The sequence below is a fragment of the Hyperoodon ampullatus genome (assembly GCF_949752795.1).
Source record: "Hyperoodon ampullatus genome assembly, chromosome: 15".
NCBI lineage: Eukaryota > Metazoa > Chordata > Mammalia > Artiodactyla > Ziphiidae > Hyperoodon > Hyperoodon ampullatus.
Genome location: NC_136928.1, coordinates 19,467,379 through 19,493,991, shown reverse-complemented (window position 1 = coordinate 19,493,991; position 26,613 = coordinate 19,467,379). Strand labels below are relative to the sequence as shown.

The 26,613-nt window shown below is 44.3% G+C and overlaps 1 protein-coding gene across 1 annotated transcript; it reads left to right on the top strand.

Annotated features, from left to right (window-relative positions):
* Positions 1–1,769: 1,769 nt before the first annotated feature.
* On the top strand, positions 1,770–26,613 carry RNF149 (ring finger protein 149; the record flags this gene model as incomplete). The annotated part of the gene is made up of 7 exons (XM_079720424.1): positions 1,770–2,226; positions 11,463–11,713; positions 14,040–14,108; positions 16,651–16,733; positions 18,963–19,059; positions 22,342–22,540; positions 25,977–26,613. 7 exons carry the CDS (start codon positions 1,770–1,772, stop codon positions 26,018–26,020), a joined length of 1,200 nt encoding a protein of 399 aa, XP_079576550.1. The 3' UTR covers positions 26,021–26,613.

Here is a 26,613-nt window from a genome sequence, read left to right as displayed (position 1 = left end):
TGCCAGTGGTTGCAGGTTTGGACGGGGCTGGGGGTTAGGGGCTGGGGGTGGGAACTAGCTGAGGCCTGAAGCTGGTAGAGAGCAAATTAAAACCAAGAAGCTGGGGTGGGTCTAAGGGCTCAACAGCTGCAAGCCTGTTCCTATTAGTCTGTGAACTCCTCTGAGCAACAAACCTGTAAGTAATCATAAGAGTTTTAACTCAAACAGTACAAAAGAGCTATTTTGCTTATTTAACAAACATGGATTACACACATGACGCTGTGTTAGCTGAGGCAGGCTCATGAAACTAGCAAAGACACAATCCTGGCTCTCAGGAAACTCGCAGTATTATAAGAAGACAAAAAACTATTTGGAAAGCGGTATTGCTGGTACAACATTAATGCGTAAGCAAAACATACACAAGCAGCAGGGAAATGAGGGGCACCCAAGTTTGCTTTTAGGAACCAGGGAAGGTTCCACAGAAGAAATAGCTTTTGAGTTAAACCTTGAAGGCGAAGATGGCATTTGCCAGGCAAGAGCCAGGAGCAGGAGAACCTCAGGAAGAAGGAAATCAATGCGCAAGACATAGCATGAAAAGGCAAACACCTGTTCTGGGAACTGCTTGTAGAACATATCATGGGGGAGTCCTAGGACCTGTTCCCTAGCCTGCCATGACCACCATAACTTATCTCCTTTATTCTAGGCTTGGGACAAGGGGAAGGCCTCAAGCCTTGGGATCCTTTCAGCCTTTTCAAATTAGTTTCCTAATGGAAAAGGGAGAGGAGATCCAACTTCAGGGAGAACTCACGGGCTGTGGGCTGCATTTTGGAGCAAAGCTTTAAAATGCGGTCCAAGAAAGACTTATAACAAAGAAGACACAGAATAGGGTGTCAGGCCCAAGAAAACGCCTGGTGTGAGTGACAGCAACCTACTTCCTGCAAAGAAGGTTCTTGTGCAAAGAAGGAAGATGAATCACTCAGAAATCAGTGTTCTAAACTTCTTTTCCTGTAGCAGTAAGGCTTCCTTTCCAAGGCAGTTTCATGTGGACTGTCACCCAGTTTTTATTTCCAAACAATACATTTTCTCTTTTTATATGTTTATTGCTGTACCATTCCAATGCTCATCTATACAAGTAGTTTGATGCACTCACTTCAATGTTACAGACTATACACAAAATACCAAAATCAATTAGCGTTACAAAATCGGTAACAAAAAGTATCTGGAAAATCTGTGCAGCTTTGGAGTTTTTAAGCTGCTTTTCAATGTTTTAGACAAGCAAGGCCTTTGCCACGTGCCTTGCACAGCGAATTCTTCATAAACATCCGTTCAGCGATTTTACACAACCAGGCTCCCGCGCCTCTTGGCCGGCTCGCGGAGAAGTTTCCCGTTTCTCGGGCGGTCACTTCCCATACCCCCGCCTCGGCCCGCAGGGTCCTAGGGTCCTGGGGTCCCGGGACCACCGGGCCACAGGAATCCGGCGACACTCTAAAAAGCACTCGGTGGTCCCGAGCCCGCATGCGTGGCGCCGGGCTCTGCGCGGGGGGGCGGGACCAGTCGAGGCCCCTCCCGCCGCCCCGCCAGGTGCGCGTGCGCCACGGCCCCGCCCCCCGGCCCCGCCCCGCCCGCCGCTTCTTCAGGTGCGCGTGCGCCGTGGCCCCTCCCGCCACCGGGACTGGGTCTTCCCGGGCTCGTCAGCTGGCGTCTACTTCTCTGCGCTTTTCGGCGGCCTGGCACGTCAGCGCCCTCCGGCTCCCGCCCGGTCCTCTCCTGCTCAGCCCGGCGGCGGGGCCATGGCGTGGCGGCGGCGGCGGCGGCCCGAGGCCCGCAGCGGGGCCCGCGGCGCGCTGGCGCTGCTAGCGCTGGCCCTGTGTGCGCCCGGGGCCCGGGGCCGGGCGCTCGAGTGGTACTCGGCCGTGGTGAGCACCGAGTACGTGGACCCGCAGACCAACCGGAGCGTGCGGAGCGTCTCGGAGAGCGGCCGCTTCGGCGAGAGCTCGCCCAAGGAGGGCGCGCGGGGCCTGGTGGGCGTCCCGCGCGCCGAGGACCGCGACCCCGAGGGCTGCGCGCCCCGCACGCGCTTCCTCGTGCCCGGCGGCCGGGGCGCCGCGCCCTGGGTCGCGCTGGTGGCGCGCGGGGGCTGCACCTTCAAGGACAAGGTGTTGGTGGCGGCTCGGCGGAACGCCTCGGCCGTGGTCCTGTACAACGAGGAGCGCCACGGGAACCTCACCGCGCCTATGTCCCACGCGGGTGAGCCGCCGGGGCGCGGGGACTGGCGGGGCGTCCGTGCGCCGCGGTCCCGGCCGACCGCCCGGTCCTCCGGCGGGACCGCGAGGGGCGGCGGCGGCGATGGGCTCTGGCCGAAGGGAACTACGAGGGAAGCGCTAGGTTGGCTCGGTGTGACCCCCGGGGGTTCTTAGGAGGGAGGCGAGCCTAAGGACAAGATTAGATCATCTCCCTGGGCCCTTCCAAGTGGAGGGAGATGCGCTGTGCAAGAGGGTGATGGGGAGAACGGAAGAAATTAAAACCCGCAGGAGGAGGACTGTGGTTCTCGCCGGCGGAAAGTCTCATGATTCCCAATCATGGATCCCCTTGCCATTCGGCGTTCCCCAGAGTCAGGTGGGGCAGGAGTGGAAGCTCTTTCCCAGGGCATTCCAGGGTCTGGCTCTGCCTTCACCACGTAAGGTGGTGGCTTGGTGACACTCTGGTGTCTTCACTTTCATAAAACATGTCAGTATTCTGAACTTTTGAGTGGGACAGTCTGGATCAACTGAGTCAGAAAACCTGGCCCTAAGTTGGGGTATGTTTTCTCACTTGCTAAATAGAAGGTTATAATACTGGCTCCACTGCCAATCAGATTGCTTGACACTTGAGTTTCGTTGAAAATTTTAAAGTTGTGATCATGCAGGAAAAGATCTTGCTCTTGGGACTTCCCTGGTGGTCCAGTGGTTAAGACTCTGCCCTTCCGCTGTAGAGGGCACGGGTTCGATACCTAGTCAGGAAAGCAGGATCCCACAAGACACATGGCTTGGCCAAAAAAAAAAAAGAAATCTTGCTCTTTGCCGGGTGCCTTCCCACACACTGTTCTCTGGGGCAACGGGTTGCATCGTCAAGCAGTCATGAAAGTTTAAAAGGTGCATTTTGCAAGGTTATCCTCAGAACTGAATTCCAAGTGATATTCTACCAGTACACGGCAGAGTCGGAAGGCCTTCTAAGAACAGGACTCATTCTGAACTTACTGGGATTAAAATCTCTTTAGAGAGTTTCTGCTGCTGCTGCAAGTCAGACATCCTTTTTCCTGTGCTTTTGGTTTTTGTTCTGTTTTGGCTTGAATGCAAGTTCAGAATACCTGTACAATGAGGACAGGAGAGTGACTTTGGATTTGGCCTACTTTAGCAGAACGAGGGAACGGAATTTTGTTGAGAGGTGAGGAGACTGTTAGAACCACGCTTTCAAGATGGTTGACGGCAGGGCTGGGGAGGTGCTAAAAAGTGCGTGGAAACCGTAGGGCAGGGAAGGGTGAGCTGGATGGCAGCGAGGCATATTGAAGTTGGATGGAGTGATCTGGTAGAGGTGTAGGATGGAGAAGAGGTAACAGAAAGAGTCAGGTTTTTGAGAAGGACAGCGGCTGGGTCCAGGATACTCGTGCAGGGGTTGCCCTCAGGGGAAATTCCTCTGTTGCAACAGAGAGGAAGTGCGTTTGGGGAGGAAACGGAGCAGATGTCCCCGTGGTGGCACTGGGCGATGCACCACCTTTGGTGCCATTATTCCAGTTGTCACCGTACCCAAGTCATGTCTCTACAAGCCTCTCGTGAGAAGTTCTGTCAGAGTTCACACAGCGTTCCAGATGCATCCTGTGGACAGGCATCTGCCAAAGAAAAGAGGGCAGTGTGTGAGGGTTCTCTGGTGCTGGGTCCTTGCACTGTTTACTGCATTTTTTGGTAGTGACATTCACGTCCTTCCAGGCTAATTGTACTTGTTCTAACCATGGTTCAGTAACCTTGCTTGCTTACATTATTGACATATAATCTATCCAGGCCCAGAAAACACCCAGGCCCAGAATGCCCTGGGAAAGAGCTTCCACTCCAGATTATGGACATATAATCTCTCCAGGCCCAGAAAACACCGAATTGGTATTTATCTTACATCTTCTTCTTCTGAGCTTCTGTTGCCATTATCAGTGGCCATTCTAGCCTTTTTACTGTGAGAATAATTCTGTTTGAGAAAAAAGTAACAGCATTAGGAATTTTTTAAAAAATGTATGAAAGTTCCCAGTGCAGAGTCGGTATTCTCCGCTTATTCCTCCCGACAGCCCTTTGAGGTGGGTACTTTAACCCCGTTTTACAGATGAGGAAACCGATGCCCAAAGAATTTAAATGACTGGCCCATGGTAACACGGTGATCTATGTCCAGATCATTCTTTGTTGCAGGGGCCTTTCCTGGCCTCTACTCACGAGATTCCAGTTGTGACAACCAAAAATGTCTCCGGATACTGCCAGGTGTCCTGGGGCAGAGGGGATGACAGTAGCATCCAATGTTTTGAACCAATGACTTAAAAGGAGGTGAATTTGGTGCAGTGTGACCAATGGGTTACACAGAGGAGACGCTGGAAACAGGGAATCCACTTAGACCAGTGTCTAGTCCAGGTAGAAGTGTAAGGGCCTATACTGTAATGGTCACTAGAAATGGAAAAGAATGACCCTCATTCTCAGAAGGTGGCCCCACTGGGGACAAGGGTACAGATGTTTCGTGGCTTTTTGAGAATGGACTAGAATTAAGAATGGAGTGGAATTAAGTCAGAAGAGGAGACAGCTTTGATGGACTTGAATTTGAAAAGTTACACAGAACGTTGACGGCCACTCAGACTTTGCTTTCTCGTGTTTGTCAGAGTGTGGACAGGGCCAGTGTAAAGCACCGATCAGCGGTTCTGTGCCAGGGCTCCACAGAATAGGTCCAGGTGGCTGCTTGTAAACTCCAATCATGATAGTCTCCTCCCAAGTCTCAGAGAGAATTTCACCAGTTTTTCTTAGACCTGTTGCTTGACTACTAGCACCCAGTACAAGTTATTTTGGATTTAAATCAGTATTTTATTGTGGTTCTAAAATAAATTGTGACTTTAAGATAATATTCTATCAGGACAACTGTAAGGACTGTTACCCTAATGCCCAAGGTTGGTTCCCTTTACTTTGGCCGATGGATATACAGCAGCCAGTCTGGGCCAAGTATGGCGCCTCCTTGGGGGTAGAAACGCCTACGATGTGTGCCGGACTTTGAGGAATTCCCAGCCTAGTGGGAGCGATAAACAGACCTTTCGAGGCGATGTGATTTGGACCTCGACAGCATTATATGCACAGGTACTTAGAAAGCATAAAGGAAGGGCATCCGATGCAGAGATAGTGCAAAGATGATTAGAAGTCAGTGTGACCAAGAAAAGTAAAAATTGATGTAAGTCAGACCATTGAAGTGAAAGCTTTTGGAGAGGGTCGGCCTCGATGTGGTGATTGTTAGTTAACGCCAGGCTGGTCCTTTAACTGACATCTTGAGTGGCTGTTTAGACTGGCACTTCAGTTCTGCCAGCAGTTTCCTGAGTGCCAAGTACGGGCAGGGCTTAGAGGTGTGTTTGGGGAAGGGGCCAGAGTTGGGGTGGGGGGAGATGACACAGGTGATAAGAAATCCTTACCTCAGGAAAGATGTGCGTTTTGTGTTTGCAGAGCATGGTAAATAGTCTTATGAGTGAATGATGCTCGATGATCTTGAATGCTGCACTCTCACAAATGATCTAAACGTTTAGATTTGAGATTAGAATGTATTTTGGTGCCCTAAGAAGAGATGGCACCTCACAGCCTCACAACAGGGGGATTAGCTCAGACAGTTCCCAGACAGATGGAGTGTTGAAGCACAGCTTAAGCTGATGAAAGTATCTGAGTGTGTGTCTGGTACGCGGGGGTGGAGTGGGGCTGTAGAACCTTCTGGGTGAAGGGCGTGGCCTCGGAAAGGACTGAAGGCCTGAGGCGACAAAGGGAGGCGTTGTGGAAAACTGCAAAGAGTTCGCAGTAAGATTGTTGAGTACTGTACTCGACAAATACAAAATATTCTTGAGCAAGCCAGATTCTCCAAAACAAAATGTGAAATTCCAAGAAGAGAATTGCATATATTTTTGGGTCCTTCTAACTCATCCTAGCCAACCATAAAGACATTTCTGTTCGCGTGATGGCTTCACATTTTGGAGACATTTCTGTTCATATTTGGTGTACTGTTTCCCCTGCAAAGGGAGTCTCTGATAATTCTCCTTATTGGGTGAGTTCAAGGATAATATCGGAAGATAAACCAGTTTTTCAGGTTGATTCATTTGTACAGAAACCCTTCTGTTGGGCCATCACTATGTGATGCTGAGTGCAAAAACTAATAAATAAGAACTGTAGTCCTTGTCTAGTGACGGGAAGGGGCCCAGGAAGACATTCTAGCAGGAGGGTAGAAAGAGATGTACTTCACAGGCATTGCTGCATCTTAAAGATCTGACCAGGAATTCTCCAGGTCTGGGGAGGCGGGTGGGAGGGATGGAGAGAATATGGAAGTTAAGTTGTTGGAGAAAAGAAAACGTGAAAGGTCATGGGATTCTCTCGGAGACTTAAAATGTATTTCTTGCTGCCTGTATCAGTCTTGTAGAACAGAAATCTAAGCCGCTACTTTAAATATTTTAGCAGTTCCCATCTCCTTCAAGAGGATGTTGAAATCTACTTTAAACAGTTTCCTAGGGAGGAGGAACGGTACACTAGACTCAAATGTGACCCTCCAGAATGTTGAAGCTATTGACCAAAACAGATTTTCGTTTTACATTTTTGTTTGTTTTTGACAAGGTGGTTAGGGGAACTGTTATTTCTCAAGTAAATTTATGATCGTGTGCTCTGTCTGAGACCTTATGCGCTGCCGATGTGTAAGACAAACACAACAGACTGCCTTCGGGGAGTTTAGCGGTGAGGTCTGTAGGTTCTTTTGGGGAAGGGCGGGCATTGCACAAGGTGACCTTTTTTGGTCCAATGTGATTGGTAGCACTGAGGCCTGGGGAAGAAAAACATTCAAAGGGGTTTTTCTCCCCTTGTCCCGAGACTCTGCGCGTCTGTGTCTGAAGAAGGCACAGGCAAAACGTTTGGTTTGGCAATCAGCAGTGACTTGCGCTCTCGTGCCACTAGGGCTCTCTAGGACTGGCCCCCGGTACATCCGGAGGGGAGGGCAGGGCCAGACGTGGGGCCGGTGCTCGGCACCCCTTGGGGTTGTGCACCCAGTGACCCTGAGCTAGTGCACGTTTACTCAACTGCCCAGCCTCCAGTTCATCCCACACATGTCCCAGAAGAGCCAGTCACGGGATCGAAGAAGTCTTCATTCTGAGTTTTTAAATCTAAAGTAGTTCCCAGAAGCAATCTTGCTGCTATAGAGTGTAGCAAAATTTAGCACTCAGTATTTTTTTATTTCCATTTCTTGTAACTTAATGAACTAAGAGTTTCCTAGGTGAAAAATTTCAGATTGATACTGGAGATGTTTTCCGTCCCAGGTGTCCTGATAATCACTGCTTGTCTGCAGCCCCTCCCTTGAGGTTTAGGGTGTTCTCAGCTCATCCCCCATCTCGCACTCATTTAGACAACAAGTATTTATTAAATAGTTACTATGTGCCAGGTTCTACGTGAGGCACTGGGGCTAATGAGATAAGCAGGATGCCTTTATGTGTATTTAGTCACTAACCAAACTGGGCCAGTCACCATTCCAAATATGCTCTTATCTGATGGTTTTACAGCCCAGAAATCTCCCTTCTTTTGCTTGGGGAACTCTTCCTGTCCGTCAAGATGCACTGACTTCCCAGGGAAAAAGTTCCCTCCCACCCCAGACAAAATGATCAGTTCATTTCCGCAGTTTTTTGTTATTCCACGTTCTCGTTAAATAAGCGACAGCCCCAAATAGAAAAATTCTCATCCCTGTTTTACAGCTGAACGACTACTCTCAGAGCACCCAGGCAGTGGTTGTCAGAGGGAGGTGTGAGCCCGGGTGGCCTTGAAGCCTGTGTCCCCCCCGGATGAGGGGGCAGGGCAGAGGTACACGGAGGAGCTGGGGCTCCAGGCCCTGGAACTGGCTTTTCCAGGTGGTGTGTGACATTGAGCAACTCTTTTTTTTTTTTTTTTTCTAATTGGAGTATAATTGCTTTACAGTGTTGTGTTAGTTTCTGCTGTACAGCGAAGTGAATCAGCTATGTGTATACATATACCCCTCCCTCTTGGACCTCCCTCCCACTTCCCCCATCCCACTCATCTGGGTCATCACAGAGCACCGAGCTCAGCTCCCTGTGCTCTACAGCAGGTTCCAACTAGCTGTCTATTTTACACATGATAGTGTATTTAGCCTTCGGCTGTAAAATGATTACTCGACTCTTTCTGCCTCAAGTGACAGACAGTGAAAGTGCTTCAGAGTGGGTTTTCCCCATTAACACACAAAGGTCATTCTATCATCAGTACCAGAAACTGTAACTGTAGCATAGCAACATTTTATTTTCTGTATAAAAGTGAGACAGGTACATGGGGTTCATTATACTCTCCTTTCTCCTTTAGCATGTGCTTGAAATTTTCCACGAAAGGAAGCTTTTCTTAATTTATGAAAAGGGCTTTCAGCTTATAAAGCACCGCCTAATCATAAGTGGTATAGGTATCCTAATTGTTTCTGTATTTGTCTTTCTTGGCTACGAGATGTTTATTTCTCTGAAGGCAGGAAATACCTTGCTCCTTATTAAGTCTCCCCAGTGATGACGTAGTAGATTGTGTGAGTGCTCAGACAACTAGGTTACTTGCCAAGTAACACTTTTAGGGCTGGGTCATAGGATCGGCCTCCAGACAGCAGCCACCTGAGAAGGGTGCCCTTCTGGGGTTTCAGTAACTAAATCCCCACAGCCCAGGGCGGATTTGCTACAGATTAAATTTCTCTCTATAATAAAATAGTGTTAGAATGTGGTTTCAGTGTAATGCCAGAGAACAGTCTTTAAATGTATTTTGTAAGTTAGTTTTTGAATAGGTAATATGTACACCTGATAGAGAATTTTTCCTGTGTCCAGCTCTCCCCCTGCCCGGAGGCAGTCAGGGTCCCCAGTCTCTGGGGTAGCCTTCAGGGGGATCTGTACTGATATCGCCACGTAGACCTCTTGTCCACAGTTTTATGTGCGGCTTTTTTCCTCTTGTGTCTTGACTGCCGTCACTATTAACAGAGCTGCTGCCTCAGACTGTGTACACGTACTGTAAATTATATAACTATTATTGATGGACATTTATATTTTATTTTTTTAATAAATAAATAAATTTATTTATTTATGTTTGGCTGTGTTGGGTCTTCGTTGCTGCGAGCAGGCTTTCTCTAGTTGCGGCGAGCGGGGGCCACTGTTCATTGCGGTGCGCGGCTTCTCATTGCAGTGGCTTCTCTAGTTGCGGAGCACGGGCTCTAGGCACTCAGGCTTCAGTAGTTGTGGCACGCGGGCTCAGTAGTTGTGGCTCGCGGGGCTCTAGAGCACAGACTCAGTAGTTGTGGCGCACGGGCTTAGTTGCTCCGCAGCATGTGGGATCTTCCCGGACCAGAGCTTGAACCCGTGTCCCCTGCACTGGCAGACGGTTCTTAACCACTGCACCACCAGGGAAGTCCCATTGATGGACATTTAGGCTGTGATAGCAAAATTTTAGAAAAAACACTGGCAATAAATATCTTTATGGATTCCTCCTGTGTACATACATAAGTGTACCTTTGGAATTAGTTTATTGGATCTGGAATTGCCGGGTCAGGGAAACGTGCATTTAAAAACTTTTAGTAGCTGTTGCTCTCCATACCAGCTTGTAATAATTCACTCCCCCAGCACGAGTGCCCGTTCATACTTGCTCTTGCTGATATGGCGTATCAGACTTTTTGATGTTTGCCAGTCTTTTAGGTGTGATTTAATTTGTACCATATCCTTTCTGGGGGGAGCGATCACTAATATGTACAGGATTTCTTTTGGGGGTGATGAAAATGTTATGGAATTGGGTAGTGGTGATGGTTGCACAGCCTTTGTGAATATACTAAAAACCAATGAATTGTACACTTATTTAAAAGAATGAATTTTATGGCATGTGAATTATATGTCACTAAAGATGCTATTTTTTTTTTCTTAAACCCATTTGTGTTTTTTGCAAACTGACTTAATTTTCTTTGTTTTTCTTTTGCTCTTTTTCTTATAGGAAATTAGCTTTTTGTCTTTGTTATGTTCCATGTATTTTTTTCCCCATTGACCAGTTGCTCTTTTGATCTTGAGTCCTTGATTTTCCTCTCTTTTAGCCAGTGCAGAAAATTTTTGTTTTTATATAATTGGTTAGTTGCTCAAATCTTTTTTTTTTTTTTTTTAAGAAGTTTTGAGGTGATTTTTCACACTTGGAAAGGTTTTCCTTCAATATTACTTATTTTTTAATTCCCATGTTTCTTCTGGCTCTTTTATGTTTTCTCTTTTTTTATATATTTAAATCTTGGATTTGGTTAGAATTTATTTTGGCTTAAGTTGCAAAGAAGGGATGCAGCTTTTTTAGCCTCAGGTGATACTCAGTTGCACCCACACTGTTTTTTTTAAAAAATAATCCATTTTACCCCATTGATTTGAAATTCCACTTTTATCATTTACTGAATTCTTTGATGTATTTGGGTCTAGTTTCTGGGCTTCTTATTCTGCACCATTCTGGTTGTCTTCATATGCTACTACCACACTGTTTTAACTACTTTGACAACAAAGGCTAGTCCAGGTTTTACTGTTTACAAAGTTTTCCTGATTGTTCTTTATTATTTTTCCCCTAAATGAGCTTTAGAAGCAGAATTTTTAAGGTTTTTTTAAATCCTATTGATAATTTAAAAAATTAATTTATAGATTCATGTAAAATTGGCCGTTTTATCCCTTTTTTATTTCTCTTATTTTTTTGTCTTATGTCTGTTGATGTCCTCAGAACAAGATGAAATAATATCGAGCATAGTGGAACTTCTCCGATTGCCTCCCTGAGTTAATGGGTGTGCTTAGGCATTCGTATTAATAGTCACAACTTGAAATTAGTCTGTGTGGTTCTTATGTTGGTTTTTTGCTACCATGCTTGGTTCTATTGCCTTAGAAATAATTTTAAGACTTCTTTTTATTTTTTTCAATCTGCTGTGGAGCACTTTAAATGTCATTGATGTTACTTGCTCTTTGAAGGTTTGGGGGTAGAACTCACCTGTGAAACTGGAAGGGGGGTGGGGACGGCTCTTGCTTTCTAGGGGGTAGTTCTTAGTGATTTATTCTACTTCTTATGCAATCAGTGTTTTCTCCTTGGAGACCAGTGTTGGTAACTTGGGTTTTCCTAGAAAGTTACCCATTTGATCACAGTTTTTGGTTGTATGTGCATGGAGCCATACTTTCTCTGTATCTTATTTTGTGTTCTTCATATTCATTCCTTTGTTCTTTCCTACAGGAACAGGAAATATAGTAGTCATTATGGTTAGCTACCCCAAAGGAAGAGAAATTGTGGATCTGGTGCAGAAAGACATTCCGGTCACAATGACCATAGGGCTCGGCACCCGGCACGTACAGGAGTTCATCAGCGGTCAGTCCGTGGTGTTTGTGGCCATCGCCTTCATCACCATGATGATTATCTCATTAGCCTGGCTAATATTTTACTATATACAGCGCTTCCTATACACTGGCTCACAGTTTGGAAGTCAGGTAATTGTCTCTCTTTAACTTTGCTTTTTAAAAGATAGTTTGTATATATTTCCTATATATATTGCTTGAAATTATTGGACAATATTCTTAATTTCATTATCACTCACAATATTTAAGTATTAATATGGTATTTTTAAAATAAATTTATTTTATTTTTATTTATTTTTGGCTGCGTTGGGTTTTCGTTGCTGCGCTCGGGCTTTCTCTAGTTGCGGCGAGCGGGAGCTACTCTTGGTTGTGGTGCGTGGGCTTCTCATTGCGGTGGCTTCTCTTGTTGAAGGAGCACGGGCTTCAGTAGATGTGGCACACGGGCTCAGTAGTTGTGGCTCGCGGGCTCTAGAACGCAGGCTCAGTAGTTGTGGTGCGCGGGCTTAGTTGCTCCACAGCATGTGGAATCTTCCTGCACCAGGGCTTGAACCTGTGTCCTCTGCGTTGGCAGGCGGATTCTTAACCACTGCACCACCACAGCAGAGAAGCCGGGGTGGGGGGGCGGTTTGAAATAAGTTTTAAATCAGAATATATTAAACTTTCTGTTCTGTGGGAAATCGGGTCATGTTTCACTCCTGCAGAGACCCTCTGTCCTTGCCAGATGTAAAGGGATGACAAAAAGGCAAAACATGAGGTGGGGGGACCTGGTTCTGTGTTTCGAAAGAGAACGGGCCTCCCTGTCTCCATGGTGGAGCCGCGTTCAGAGCCATTTATCTGCAGAGACACTGGTTCAGTAACAGGGGAGAGCAGGGCCCTCTGGGTTCCCCACCCACCTGTTGTCTTGAGAACCGCCCCCTTCCTGGCTCTGCAGGCAGTAGATGGTCATTTCTAGGTCATCTTCCACCTCTGACTAGGAAGCCTCTGCCCTTTTAGGGACGTTAGCAGCTGAGTGTATGGAGCCCCCTCCTCAGCTGACCACGTTCTTACCAGTAATTAAACATAAGATGGGTTTCTTCTAAAAGGGAACCCTCTTGCACAGCTGGTGGGAATGTAAATGGATACAGCCACTATGGAGAACAGTATGGAGGTTCCTTAAAAAACTACAAATAGAACTACCATACGACCCAGCAGTCCCACTACTGGGCATATACCCTGAGAAAACCATAATTCAAAAAGAGTCGTGTACCACAGTTTCATTGCAGCACTATTTACAATAGCCAGGACATGGGAGCAACCTAAGTGTCCATCAACAGACGAATGGATAAAGAAGATGTGGCACATATATACAATGGAATATTACTCGGCCATAAAAAGAAACGAGATTGAGTTATTTGTAGTGAGGTGGATGGACCTAGAGTCTGTCATACAGAGTGAAGTAAGTCAGAAAGAGAAAAACAAATACTGCATGCTAACACATATATATGGAATCTAAAAACAAAAAAATGGTTTTGAAGAACCTAGGGGCAGGATAGGAATAAAGACGCAGACATAGGGAATCGACTTGAGGACACAGGGAGAGGGAAGGGTAAGCTGGGACGAAGTGAGAGAGTGGCATGGACATATATACACTACCAAATGTGAAATAGATAGCTAGTGGGAAGCAGCCACATAGCACAGGGATATCAGCTCGGTGCTTTGACCACCTAGGGGGTGGGAGGGAGATAGGGAGGGTGGGAGGGAGGGAGACGCAAGAGGGAGGAGATATGGGGACATAAATATACATATAGCTGACTCACTTTGTTATAAAGCAGAAACTTAACACATCATTGTAAAGCAATTACACTCCAATAAAGATGTTAAAAAAAAAAGAAGGTTTCTTCTTCAGACATGGAGTTGAAAATAAGTATTCTTGAGCAACAAAACAGCTCTTAAGTTAACATGTGACTGTTGTGTACATTAGGACTTGAGTGGTAATTTCTTCTTTTTAAATTTATTTTATTTATTTATTTTTGGCTGCATTGGGTCTTTGCTGCTGCGCGTGGGCTTTCTCTAGTTGCGGCAAGCGGGGGCTACTCTTGGTTGTGGTGCGCGGGCTTCTCATTGCGGTGGCTTCTCTTGTTGAAGGAGCACGGGCTCTAGGCGCAAAGGCTTACTAGTTGTGGCTCTTGGGCTCTAGAGCGCAGGCTCAGTAGTTGTGGCGCACGGGCTTAGTTGCTTCGCGGCATGTGGGATCTTCCAGGACCAGGGCTCGAACCCGTGTCCCCTGCATTGGCAGGCGGATTCTTAACCACTGCTCCACCAGGGAAGCCCTTCAGTGGTAATTTCTTAAAAATTAGTTTCATTGTAGTCATCTAACTTTGCTTTTTAAATGAAATTTTTCCACATCTGCTTATATTATATGAATTTTCTAAATAGTGACTTAAAATTTTCAATAATAAGAATGTTTTTCCTCCCTAAGAGCCATAGAAAAGAAACAAAGAAACTTATTGGGCAGCTTCCTCTTCATACTGTAAAGCATGGAGAAAAGGTAATATTTTCCTAGTTTTTTGTTTGTTTGAATTAAACTGAACACTCAGTTCCTCAGTCACACTGGCTACATGTCACATGCTCAGGTGGCCACATTGGCTGGACAGTGCCCACACGTCCATCCTCCACCTGTCGGTCAGACACAGGTAACTCTGAAGAAGCTCTGGTCTCTACCGGAGACCCTGAAGCTTAAGTCCATCTCCATTAAATCTCACACTCTCTGTGCATTCCCTCTGAGACTCCTTTAATTACAGGGAGAAAACACAGGGGTTTGTGGAGAAGGGGAGAAAAGATATTTTTAAAACTTTTTAAAAAAGGAACGTTTCACATGGCCAACCTGAGACTTTTAAAAGGCCAAAATTGTACCAGAGTTCAGAAGCATTTTGGAATAGGACAAATCCTAACGAAATCTCAGAACCTCAGGTTCTTAGAGGATAGATTCCTCAAAGGAAAACAGTTGCTAATGCAGGAATAGGTATTCTCCTAATGGTCCGTTTACTGTGCCGGGAAATGTTGATGGCTGTGTTGACATAGATAGCTATGCGTTGGTTCCATTGTTCCGACTTTGGTTTTATCTCCCTGAGTTGAGATTTAGTCCATGCCGATCCCCCAGTCTCCACTGCCCTGTAAGTGCATTTGGGTCCACATCTCCTCCTCTGACCTACTTAAAAGGATTAAAGCTTCAGAGTAACACTCATTAAATTTATAGACCTTTGATTTAAAAACTTTGGAATCTGACATTAATGGTTCATGTGGAAGATGTAACATCTACTCTTGGAATTGCATTGTTTGCTTCATTCTTGCCCGAATGCCTTACGTTATAATACCAGTGAATTTTCATAGTTGGCGCAAGGTCCTGCCTTCTTTCCATGTAGATGTATTAAACAGGAAAAGTGTAAAAAAAAAAAATTTCCCATCTCATGGGAAGATTAACATCTGATTTACAAATCACGAGGGTCCCTGGGGAGAGAGTCCAGCAGATGCCTGGGACAAACTGTGCATTCGGCTGGCAGTTCCGTGACAAGCATGGAGTTTTATGTTCCTCTTGAAATGTGTCTTCTCCTCTCTGTGGCAGGAAATCTGTCCTTAAATATGAGAAGACATAGATTTATGTGTGTGTAATTTACCGCATGGAGTCTTTGAGAACATAAATTAATTGATATCCTCTTCGTGTACAGAACATTTTTGAAAATAGGCTTCTATGGACTGTTTTTTGAAAGTTGTCAGCAATAATGGTTAAAAAAAAAAGGATCCATAAATGGTCCATGAGGTACACACGTGGATTTTCTGACAATTTTACATTTTAAACTTGTACAGAAAAATACTGTGTTTTTTCTTAAATCTACACCTCGTCCAGTTCTGGAGACGATTTGTTTTCTAACTTTTCTTTTCTTGTGACTTGATCACAGTAGTGTATAAGCTTGTAAACCATTAGGGAAATAATTATTTCATCAGCCTTGCATGGCATGTGAAAAAAGGTGATAATGTATAGTTGCAACATATAATTGTAAGTGCTGTTACAAAGTTAATTTTAATACAGTCTTTGATAGCAGTATCTACATGTAAAATCAGTTTTTACTGCTTGCTTGTTAACACGTGACCCACGTGGCTAAAGATATTTTTAAAGAATTCCATGATGACTGTGAAGCTGTGTCCCATACAATTAACTTGCTAAAGTTGCAGACACTGATTGGTAGCTCCTGAATCCCCATCCCAGAGTCCTGGGAGAGAGAATCTCATTGGCCTGTTTTGGGTCAGGTTATCAGGCTGGCCATGCCTACTTTGGTAGATGGGCTGAAGCCAGGTGGGTATGTCCAGGGGGTACCCAGGGAAGTGGGGGAAGGGCTGACACCACCAAAAAGGTCTGTGACCCACAGATTCTCAGAAGTTGAAATTTTTTCACAAGACTGCTTCTTCCCCAGCAGTTTTTGTTTCTTTTTACCTGTATTAACTTGATATATGAAAAAGGTAACTTCTTTTAATTTACGGCTCTTTTTTTTGCTAGTGAGGTGAATACATTCAGATATTTAGCTATTTGCATTTTCTCATCTGTAACTTATAGCTCTGTTCTTTCACAAATTCTAATGAAATTGCTTTTGTTTTGTGTTTTTAATGATTCCAGAAAACAAGTAGCTAATTAGATATTCATTCTTTGTTTTACATTTGAAAAATAATTTATTTTATTATAATAAAGCAGGCATTTGCATTTCTACAGCCCTTAAAATATGATCACTTAAAAAAATGAACAGTAGCCTAGAATTTAAACATAATTCGTGTCTGATTAGGTAGACGATGAAATTTTTTCTTTTTCAGCCAAATTCTTTAAAAAAAAAAAAATCCCTTGATAGTGGTAAAAATAAATACCAAGTAGAAATTATCTGTGTTTAAATTCAGGATGTACCAATGTAGAGTAGAATTCATCATTGTTTTACCCAGGTTGTAGTGAGTTTGGGTTTTGTTTTGTTTTTGTTGTTGTAGTGAGTTTTACCAAGCGTATACTGTATACTAAGGATATAGTAAATTTTTTCCTCTTCTTTCTGCAGGGAATTGATGTTGATGCTGAAAGTTGTGCAGTTTGTATTGAAAATTTTAAAGGAAAGGATGTTATCAGAATCCTGCCATGCAAGTACGTTCTCTTACTTCCTGAGATGTTAAAAATTACTGACAAGTTTCAGGTTTCTGACCAAAGAGTGAACATGTTTTTCATGATACGAAGACCTTGCTATCAGGTGATATCTTGTGATCATATCTCACCTTTTAGAAAAGAATCTCAAAGTCTTCAAGGCTCCTCCTGTATTGTTTTACTTTAAAATTGCTTTGCTTGGAGACTTTAGGTGACCATTAAGACCCATTATGTCCTTTTGTCATGGATTGGCTTTGAGTCTTTTAAGTAAGGCTTCATTAGGGTCCTGGGAATCTATACTATCCATTGAGCTATTTGGATAGGTGAAGGCTCTGGGGGTGAGGGTTAGGAGCAGCCAGCAGATGTGGCTCCGGCTTTGCTGGTGTTTTTACTTTTAAATATTTTAATACTTAATGTTTTGAACTAGTGAGCATTTTCCCAGACATTTATTAGAAATGTTATTTTTAAAGACATTTCCTGGTTATGTATCTTTGTCTATTATTTTCTACCGAGATGCCTTATTTCTTAGATTTGGCTTTGCTGTTATTTGCACCCTGGGTTTGGGTTCTTTTGGGGTTGTGTGAAATAAATATTCCTCCCTTATTTCATTAATTTATTTTCTATAGCAACAGGAAGTTATGTTTCCTTTTTAATAATGAGATACTTTGTTAACTTTTTAAAAAATTGCTTTGTTAGCAGGAAGGTGTACAAAGATTATGTTGTAAAGCTGGTCAATTTTAATTATACTTCCCACCTATTAGAAGCAGTTCACAAGTTAAAATATAATTATGTCTTGCTTTATGTTTGCAAAGTGTATTTGTGTATATCCCAGTACTTTATAGCAGATTAAGTTCTCAGGAGTTCTGTAGAGGAAATGAAGGAATGAGGATCAGAATAACAAAATTAATTTTCCTGCATGAAGATGGTGAACTTAAGTCTACAGGCATTTATATGGGTTGGTGTGGTGGATACTTAATGAATTGGGGTCAGTGTCGGGTGATGGTGTCCTGTAGAAAATTATTAAGATAGAGAAGAATTTTTACTCTAGGTGGGCTTAGGGCACGTCTTTGTGACTTGGATGCCACACAGTGAGCAGCCTGAGGCCGATTTCCTTTTATAGGAAATCCAGATACTCCCGAAGGCCGAGCTGGGATTTGTACTGGAGCTTCATAAACAGACGAGTTTACATGTGCGCTTATCCTGGTCTCCTTCATGGGGTTTTATTCCGTCCACCCCCATTTTCTCCTATGATTTATATCAACAAATTTCCGAATAAAGCCCACGTGTTGGTTTTGTTTTTTCAGAATGATTCCAGTGGGTCAGTTTCAGTTTGAGGATGGAAAGGTCACAAGACAAGCTGGACTGGACCATGTTATGTCCTTACATGCTGTGATTTTTAACTGCACTGGCAGATTTCCCTTTGAAGGAAAGGTCTTCAGACAGTGACGACAGTAATAATAATGAAAAATTACTGAGGATTTATTGTGCCCAGCACGCTTGTAACCACATCACAGGTTTGCTCCTCAGAACAGCTGCAGGGTAGGTGCAGAGTGGCCTCAGGATCTAGTTCAAAGTCACAGCATCAGGACGCACGGCTGGTGTCTGAGCCTGATCTGTGTGGCTCTGATACCCACAGCTGCTTACCTGCAGTACAGGTAGAAAATGTAGATTCATCACACAGGAGGGGAAGTTAGCCAGTGAGGACAGTCAGTAAAAGAAGAAAATTCATATGTGGTTTTTCTTTTTTTGATTCTGAAAGCGATATTTTCATTCTAGAAAAATGTAGATGCTACAAAAATATATAAGACAAAAAAATAAGTGTTTTTTTAGCCTGCAAGCCAAAGACGACTTGTTAATATTTTGTTGTATTTCCATTGGAGTCATCTTATAGACTATATCAGATACCATCAGTTTAGTATTACTTTGTTACTATTAGTTTACTCTTGCGTTACTTAGGCCACGTTTATTCCCAAATAAAAATACATCCTAGCATGATGTGAAAATAAACCATGTTATTTTTGTGCAGCGAAGGGGGTATTTCCCTCTACATGCCAGATTCAATTTAACGTGGAAAAATAGAATAGATGACTACCTAGGGTAAATGGATAGACTGGAATGTTGATTTGATGGCATTTAACTTGTAATGAGAAGATGAGTTGGTGGAATGTGTTGTTTCCTTTATAAGATATAAACATTTATTTTAAAACATTAACACATACTTAATTTTTTTAGGCATATTTTTCATAGAATATGCATTGACCCATGGCTTTTGGATCACCGAACGTGTCCAATGTGTAAACTTGATGTCATCAAAGCCCTGGGATATTGGGTTTGTTACATTTTTGTTTATATTCAATCTCTGCACCCCCGTTCTCCCTGAGTGATTGGATTCTGTTCCTGACCAGAGGCAGGAGTGGACTAAATGCTCCTTCTAGCATCCTGGTGGTTCCTGAAGAAATTTTCCTCTTTATTAAAAGTGAATTCTTAAGACATTCCCCCAAATCAATGAACTAAATTTGTGATTACAGAATAATATGCTAGGTGTTTCCTTAGAGTTTGTACTTAGAGTGGTATCTTTGATAGATGTTGGTGTGATACACTGCAGGGTGTATAGGTGCTAGTTAGTGTCATCTAAACAAAAATTATTATAAAATGTTTGCAACGGAAGGAGCCTCGTGCACAGGTGCACATTTTACATACGAGGAAGCTAAAGCCCATACCTCTTGACACCAGCTCTCCCGATACTTGGGTTTCAGAGTCAGGATGCTGCGGGGAGATTTATCCTGCACCGAACGTGCTCCATCACTTTGTGATACTGAGATGGTCATATACCTTCCTCAGAAAATAGAGACGGGAGGGCAGAGTGAAAGAGAGCGCGTCACAGTAGCCACGCGCTGCTGCCTTACACGAGTTATTACATTAACTCTTCCAGCCCCTGTGGGAGGGAAGCGCTGTGACTCTCCTTATTTTACTAACTAGAAACTCAAGCTCAGAGAGAAGTAGCTCACCTAAGGTCACATGGTGAGGTAATAGGGAATCAGCTTTCAGGTGCAGGCTTGCTTAGTTCCAGTGTCCAATCTCTAAACTACCCTCCTACCCAAAAGAGGGGAGGGACATAGATGGGGGAAAAAACCCCGATCTTCCTAGATTGTTATATTTTTAGAGTCTTCCTATAATCTATTAATGTCTCAAGATATTCTTGATTAAATATAGTTTTGAAACAGATCTTTGAAAGAAGTAATTTAAGTATCAAATATATATTTCTTGTTGCTAAACAGAGGTTTTTGCAGTGTTTATTACAGAGGTAGAAGCTACAAAGAGGTTTTTTATTATGATAATGATTTTATGTGACTTAAAGCCATAACAGCCTTCAAGGCTGCAGGCCCCCTTCGGAGTATTTTTCATTTTCTAGTTCAGCGTATCTTCCAAAGAGAGCTGAGGGACCACGCACTGCCTTAATAACCAGTGTGATTTTCTGTGAATTATAATTTTCAAGTGTGAGTTCCAGAGGCCTCACCGTAGGTACACGGAGGGGGAGGCAGCGGGACTGTCTTGCTGGAAACTCATCCGCCTGGATGTCTGGATAATGTGCCTTTGCTGTAGAATTTCTAACATTCGTTGGTGCGTAGTCTTGATAACTGGCGGCTCTCCCCAGCGTGGAGGCTCACCCCTGACTGCCTCACGCCTTCCTGGGACCGCATTTGGAACAGTAGAACCCAGGGAGCGAGACAGGTGTTTTCTTGGCAGTTCTCCTTCTTCGTCTTTTCCTCTCGTAGATACGCTCCGAAGCTTCTTTTGTTTTCTTCCTCGGTCAGTCATTTTAAACCTCTTTCCATTTCTAAACCTTTGTGCAAAAGGCATTTCACTGACCTTAGCGTTGAGACTTTAATCCTCGCGAGTTTCGATTTGGAAATATATGTGTATGTTTCATGTGTTAAAAATCAAGACTCTTCATTTTATATCAGGTTGGATTGCTTTCAGAATGTTAATTTCAGAAAGCTAGAATATGTGTCCCCAGAAAGCTTGCTTGCTTTTTTGAAGAAGCCTACAGTAACTTTAAATCAAACTTAAGAAATTAATTTGTCTTGCCTTTAACTTTTTTTTTTTTAATCCTTTGACAAATCTGCCATTTTCTTTGGGCCCATTGGCCCCTCCTGCGTTGGATTGTAGAGATAGCTATGACTCTCATATGGTAACTAGTTCTCATTTCCAAGAAAATGACCACGGTGAGAGCGGCTTTGATGTGCCTCTTAGCCCCGTTGTATTTGTTCGCTCATGGGGCGCAGGCATTCATCAGGGGAGTGATGTGTAAGGTGCTGGGTCTCAACTTGGCTCCAGGGAGACGAAGGGATAAGACTCAGCCCTCCTGCTCGCAGGCTCCTGGGGGACTCCGCTTTCTGGACTGATGGGTGGGAGCCGGGCCTGCAGCCCACCCCGCTGGCCAGGGAGGCCTGTTTGAAGAGTGTGGGCACAGAGGAAGGTGGCCTTGACCCTGCCAGCTGCATGTGGGAAGGGACGGGGAGGGGTTTTTAGAGGCACGTCTGAGCTGCGTGTTCAAGGGTTAGTGTATCGCAGGGAGTGACCAGGTGGGGTTTGGGACGGGCAGGTAGTTCAGTTTGGCAGGTATTTAGACAAGTACCTGGAAGAACAGACTAGGGTGGGCTGTGCGGCAGTCCGGATGCTGCAGCAGCTCAACAGGATTTGTCGGTTGGTGCGTCACGAGTCTGTTCTGGGGGTGTTCGGTTGCCTGTGAGAAGACAGGGAGCCACGTGGTGCCCGGGAATGGGGAGAGGGTTCCAGAACACGTGTGGAGCCAGCAGTGCGGGCGGCAGGGCCCCTGGCCCCGAGGGCCCCAGGAGCGGGCGGCAGGGCTGTGCGCTGCCCTCAGCCTGAGCCAGGGTTCGCAGGAACGCCCCCCAACGCACACACCTTCGGTCGGTCCCTTAGCAGCAGCTTCGGCCATCAGGACACAGCTTTGGCCCTGGCATGAATCGAGAAGGGTTTCTGGATGGCCCCTGAATTTTGAGACCCCACGTAGTGACGCTTGTAGAGTCTCCTGCTCTGACTTTCATGATCTCCTTTTCTTCTCTGAAGCAGCAAATGGGGAAGCAAGGCAAACTGGCAGCGGGTAGACACCCTTTCTATAAGGAAGGAGCAGAATTGGGTATCTTTAAGTGAATGCAGGTACAGTCTGCAGCCCTCTGCTGTTCAGAAGCCTGCTTGTCTCCGAAGCCCTGGCACCTTGGCAGCCATTAGGGCAGTCATTCGAGCTCAGGGCTCCAGCCTTAGTGATGAGCGCCCAGCCAGGCTGCTCAGAAAGGCAGGAAAGTGCATTTGTGACGAAGCTCCACTTTCTGTCAATAAATAAACGGTGGCATCGTTTGTATCAAAGGGAAAAAGGGTTTTAGAGGAAAAGGATTTAGGTCTTGACAAGCTGCTTATTGAACAGTGCTCGTTTTCTGGTTGATGCTAAATAAAGAAGACACTGGTGTGCTTTTCTGCCATGTTCGTGTATTAAAGTAAATATTTTCTATGAATTATGAGCAAAAGATGATGGATAAGCCTGATCGTGTTACCGAAGAAAGGTATTTTCTTTGCTCTAACTCTCAAGGGAGAGCTTGAGGACGCACAGGAGACGCCTGCCCCAGAATCGCCCCCCGGGGGCGTTTCGACTGCAGACCTGAGTCTGACTTTACCAGATGGTGACAGAAGTGACGCGGGCAGCTCAGCGCCACCCACCACCAGCGACTCCGCGCCGCCTTGCGAGGCCAGTTTTAAAGAGGACGCAGGTGAAAACACGGCCTTGCTGGGTGAGTCTTCTGCGGGTTCTCGAACAAAATGGTGTTATTAGTGGTTGAAAGAAGGTGAAGAAATACATAAGGTGCAGAAAAGCATAAAGGAAGGATGATAACCATGACCTCACACCTGCAAATACCATTTTAACATTTCCATAAATACATTTCAGATGTTTTTTCTGTGTTTAAGGATGGGGACAATATCATTCATGTGCCGTTAGGTGACCTGTTGTTTTTTTTTAAATTTTGGCTGCCTTGGATCTTTGTTGCTGTGTGCGGGCTTTTCTCTAGTTGCGGCGAGCGGGGGCTACTCTTCCGTGCAGTGCGCAGGCTTCTCTTTGCAGTGGCTTCTCTTGTTGCAGAGCACGGGCTCTAGTTGCGTGGGCTTCAGCAGTTATGGCACGCGGGCTCAGTAGTTGTGGCATGCGGGCTCAGTAGTTGTGGTGCACGGGCTTAGTTGTTCCGCGGCATGTGGGATCTTCCAGGACCAGGGCTCAAACCTATGTCCCCTGCATTGGCAGGCGGATTCCTAACCATTGTGCCACCAGGGAAGCCCAGGAGACCTGTTTTTTCCTCTTAATGTGTGAAGCTCTTTCTCTATCAGTAGACAAGACACATGATTTGGTACAGCTGCGTAGTATTACATTTTGGATTCACTGTAATTTCTGTAAACCACAACCTGCTGATGGACTTTTGTCATCAGTAACACTGAAATCATTTTGTGTATACATTTACCACCTGTCTGTAAAATAATGAATTGCATAGTTTTAAATTACTAATGCAATTATCTTCTTTTCATATTTGTTGGTTATTTATATTTCTTTTCTGAGTTGCCCATTATTTCATCCTTAGCTTCTTTTTCCATGGAGAAACTAATTTTTCATACTGATTCTAAGAGCTCTTGGTCTTTGATTTTTATCTAGTCTAGCTTCTCATTCTTTCATGATTCTTTCTGCCTTTGACAGCATGCTAACTTAGGAAAATCTGTCTCATCTGAGGGTTATTAATTTAAATTTTACTGACATTTGTGGCTTTGTATTTTACATTTAAATCTTTAATCCGCATTGTTTAAGGGGAGATTTAACTAACCTATTTTTCCCAAATGTTTAACCACTTGTCCATTGTTTAGTGATAATTACTTGTGAATAATAAGTTTTGATATTTGAAAGGCAAGGAAAATTCCTTCATCTTTATTCTTTTTAAAAAAAGAATTCTGGGGCTTCCCTGGTGGCGCAGTGGTTGAGAGTCTGTCTGCCAATGTAGGGCACACGGGTTCGTGCCCCGGTCCGGGAAGATCCCACATGCCGCGGAGCGGCTGGGCCCGTGAGCCATGGCCGCTGAGCCTGCGCGTCCGGAGCCTGTGCTCCGCAACGGGAGAGGCCACAACAGTGAGAGGCCCGCGTACCGCAAAAAAAAAAAAAAAAAAAAAAAAAAAAAAGAATTCTGAACTGTTCTTCATTTTTTGATTAATCTTTTTTTTTTAAAGATGTTGGCGGTAGGAGTTTATTAATTAATTTATTTATTTTTGCTGTGTTGGGTCTTTGTTTCTGTGCGAGGGCTTTGTCTAGTTGTGGCAAGCGGGGGCCACTTGTCATCGCAGTGCGCGGGCCTCTCACTTTCGCGGCCTCTCTTGTTGTGGAGCGCAGGCTCAGTAGTTGTGGCTCATGGGCCTAGTTGCTCCGCGGCCTGTGGGATCCTCCCAGACCAGGGCTCGAACCCGTGTCCCCTGCACTGGCAGGCAGATTCTCAACCACTGCGCCACCAGGGAAGCCCTAAGATTAATCTTAAAATCAACTTGCCATGTGTAAGAAACTCCCATGAGAATTTTTATTATAGTTGAATTAATTTATAGATTATTTTAACTGGGAAGAATTGATGCTTCTAATTTTGAATTTTGCCATCCTGGAAGAGGAAGCATAGTTTTCCAAATCGGTAATATTCAAACTGAATCGGTTTGTCTTTTTTGCCCATTTTTAGAATCTGGGAGGCAAAGACAGAAATATGAGAATTTAAGTTTTAAACCAGTACCAGAGGAAGAAAGAATGCGTTGTGTAAGAAAAAGGGAGAATGAATTTCAGAGAATGAGGAAGTGAAAAGGTGGACTGTGTAGTTCTCCTCACCAGCTCTCCTGCCGGGACTCTGCCTTGTGAGGCAGAGAGTTCCATTTATAAATGTTTATAAATGGTTCTTGTTTTTAGGAATTCCATTGCTTTGTGCCTAAGTGCATACCATTGTTATTTTTTTTTTTTACCATTGCCTTCAGGCTCCAGAAAGGAAACGAAATTTGTTTCCTTTAGTACTTGACTACCCTTGAAATATTTCAGGACATGTAAAACTCTTATCCTAAACTAAATTTCCAAGTATTTGTTCAGGTAATTCATAATTCGTTCAGGTAATTTGTCAGGTAATTTATATGTTAATGTTCTTTCTACCCTATAGTTGGATCGTTTAAGAACTGTTGGAGGGTTTCCCTGGTGGCGCAGTGGTTGAGAGTCCGCCTGCCGATGCAGGGGACACGGGCTCGTGCCCCGGTCCGGGAAGACCCCACATGCCACGGAGCGGCTGGGCCCGTGAGCCATGGCCACTGAGCCTGCGTATCCGGAGCCTGTGCTCCGCAACGGGAGAGGCCACAACAGTGAGGCCCGTGTACTGCAAAACAAAAACACAAACAAAAAACAAACAAAAAAAAACTATTGGAAAAAATAAATTCTTTCAAGCAGACATTAGTACTTTAGTGTAGTGTTAGTACTTTAGTATAATGTCTGCTTATAATTATATAATTAGTGTAGTGTAGCTTTACTTCTAGCTGAGCTAACATTTGCTCAGAAGCGCCTAGGAAATGGATGCGGGGTTATTAATGGCAGCCCACTCCCTGGAGGACGCGTCTGCCCGAGGGGGCTCCTCTTTTGTCTGCTTGACCTCAGGTCTGATTGAGGAAGTATCCTGTCACCGTAGGAAACCTTCTGTGCTGAAATTATCTTGTACTCCTCTTCCTAGTAACATCCACCTGGGTTCGAAGGCCGGTTTGAACCTCTCTGTGCCTCAATTTCCAGTCTCTAGACTGGGGATACCATACTTGTCTCTAGCTTGTAGGGTCTATATTGCCCAGTAAATGCTAGCTACTATTTTCATGGGTGGTGACACCATCGCTATGTGTTTGAAAACACACTCTCAAATTAATCCCACCAGCTCAGCCTATGTCTTTTCTATAGCACCGTGCTGACCACGTGAATACTGATTAGGCTAATGCCAGAAAACCTCTCATGCTGTATGTGAGGAGGGTGTTTATATATTTTGTGTGTCTGGAATAGGTTGTCGTTTTTCCACGTAAGTTTTATTTAAAATTTTCCGTAATTTGTTTCTTGAACTGTGATCTCCAAATCTAACAGTGTTTATGGAATTAAAGTTCAGAATATACCAACCAACGCTGGCTTTTGTTGCTTTGTTGCAGAGACAAGCAGGAGTGACCCTCAGCGTGAAGGACCTGCCTCCTAGCGTATAACCTGCCGGCAGTGTCACGGACAGAGCCTGGGCTTGAATGAAAGGACATTGTATTTTTTTTTACTTTAGCACCTAGTTTGTATATGTGAAAATAATGTACATTCTTTTACCTTACAGGCTCTGATTTGATATACAAAGGGCTAAGATACTTTATTCTTAAAGAGAAGTTTTGATTAGTCTTCATATATTTATCTACTAAAATGTATCATAAGATTCTTTCCTCTCAAGGATGGTTCTAGACTAAGCACATTGAGTTCAGACTAGTTGAAATGGAGTTGTGTGATTATATTCAGTCATTGATCACCTGAGTTTCTCTGGAGGAAAGACTTCTTTAGAACATTAAACTTGTAAATGTGATGAGAGAAATCTGTTGTTTCCTTGCACCTCTGTACTATAGAGAGATTTCCAAACCTTAGAGCACTTTCATTGTTGTTTTTTATTTGGAGTTATGGGAAAAGCACTGGTTGACTTTTAGGATTTGCATTTCTCCCTTTCATTACCTAATTTCTTCTAACAACCTTGATGAGGAGGGAAGTTTTGTCCATTTTTTTCTATACAAATAAAAAAAGCTACGATTCCGTATTGCG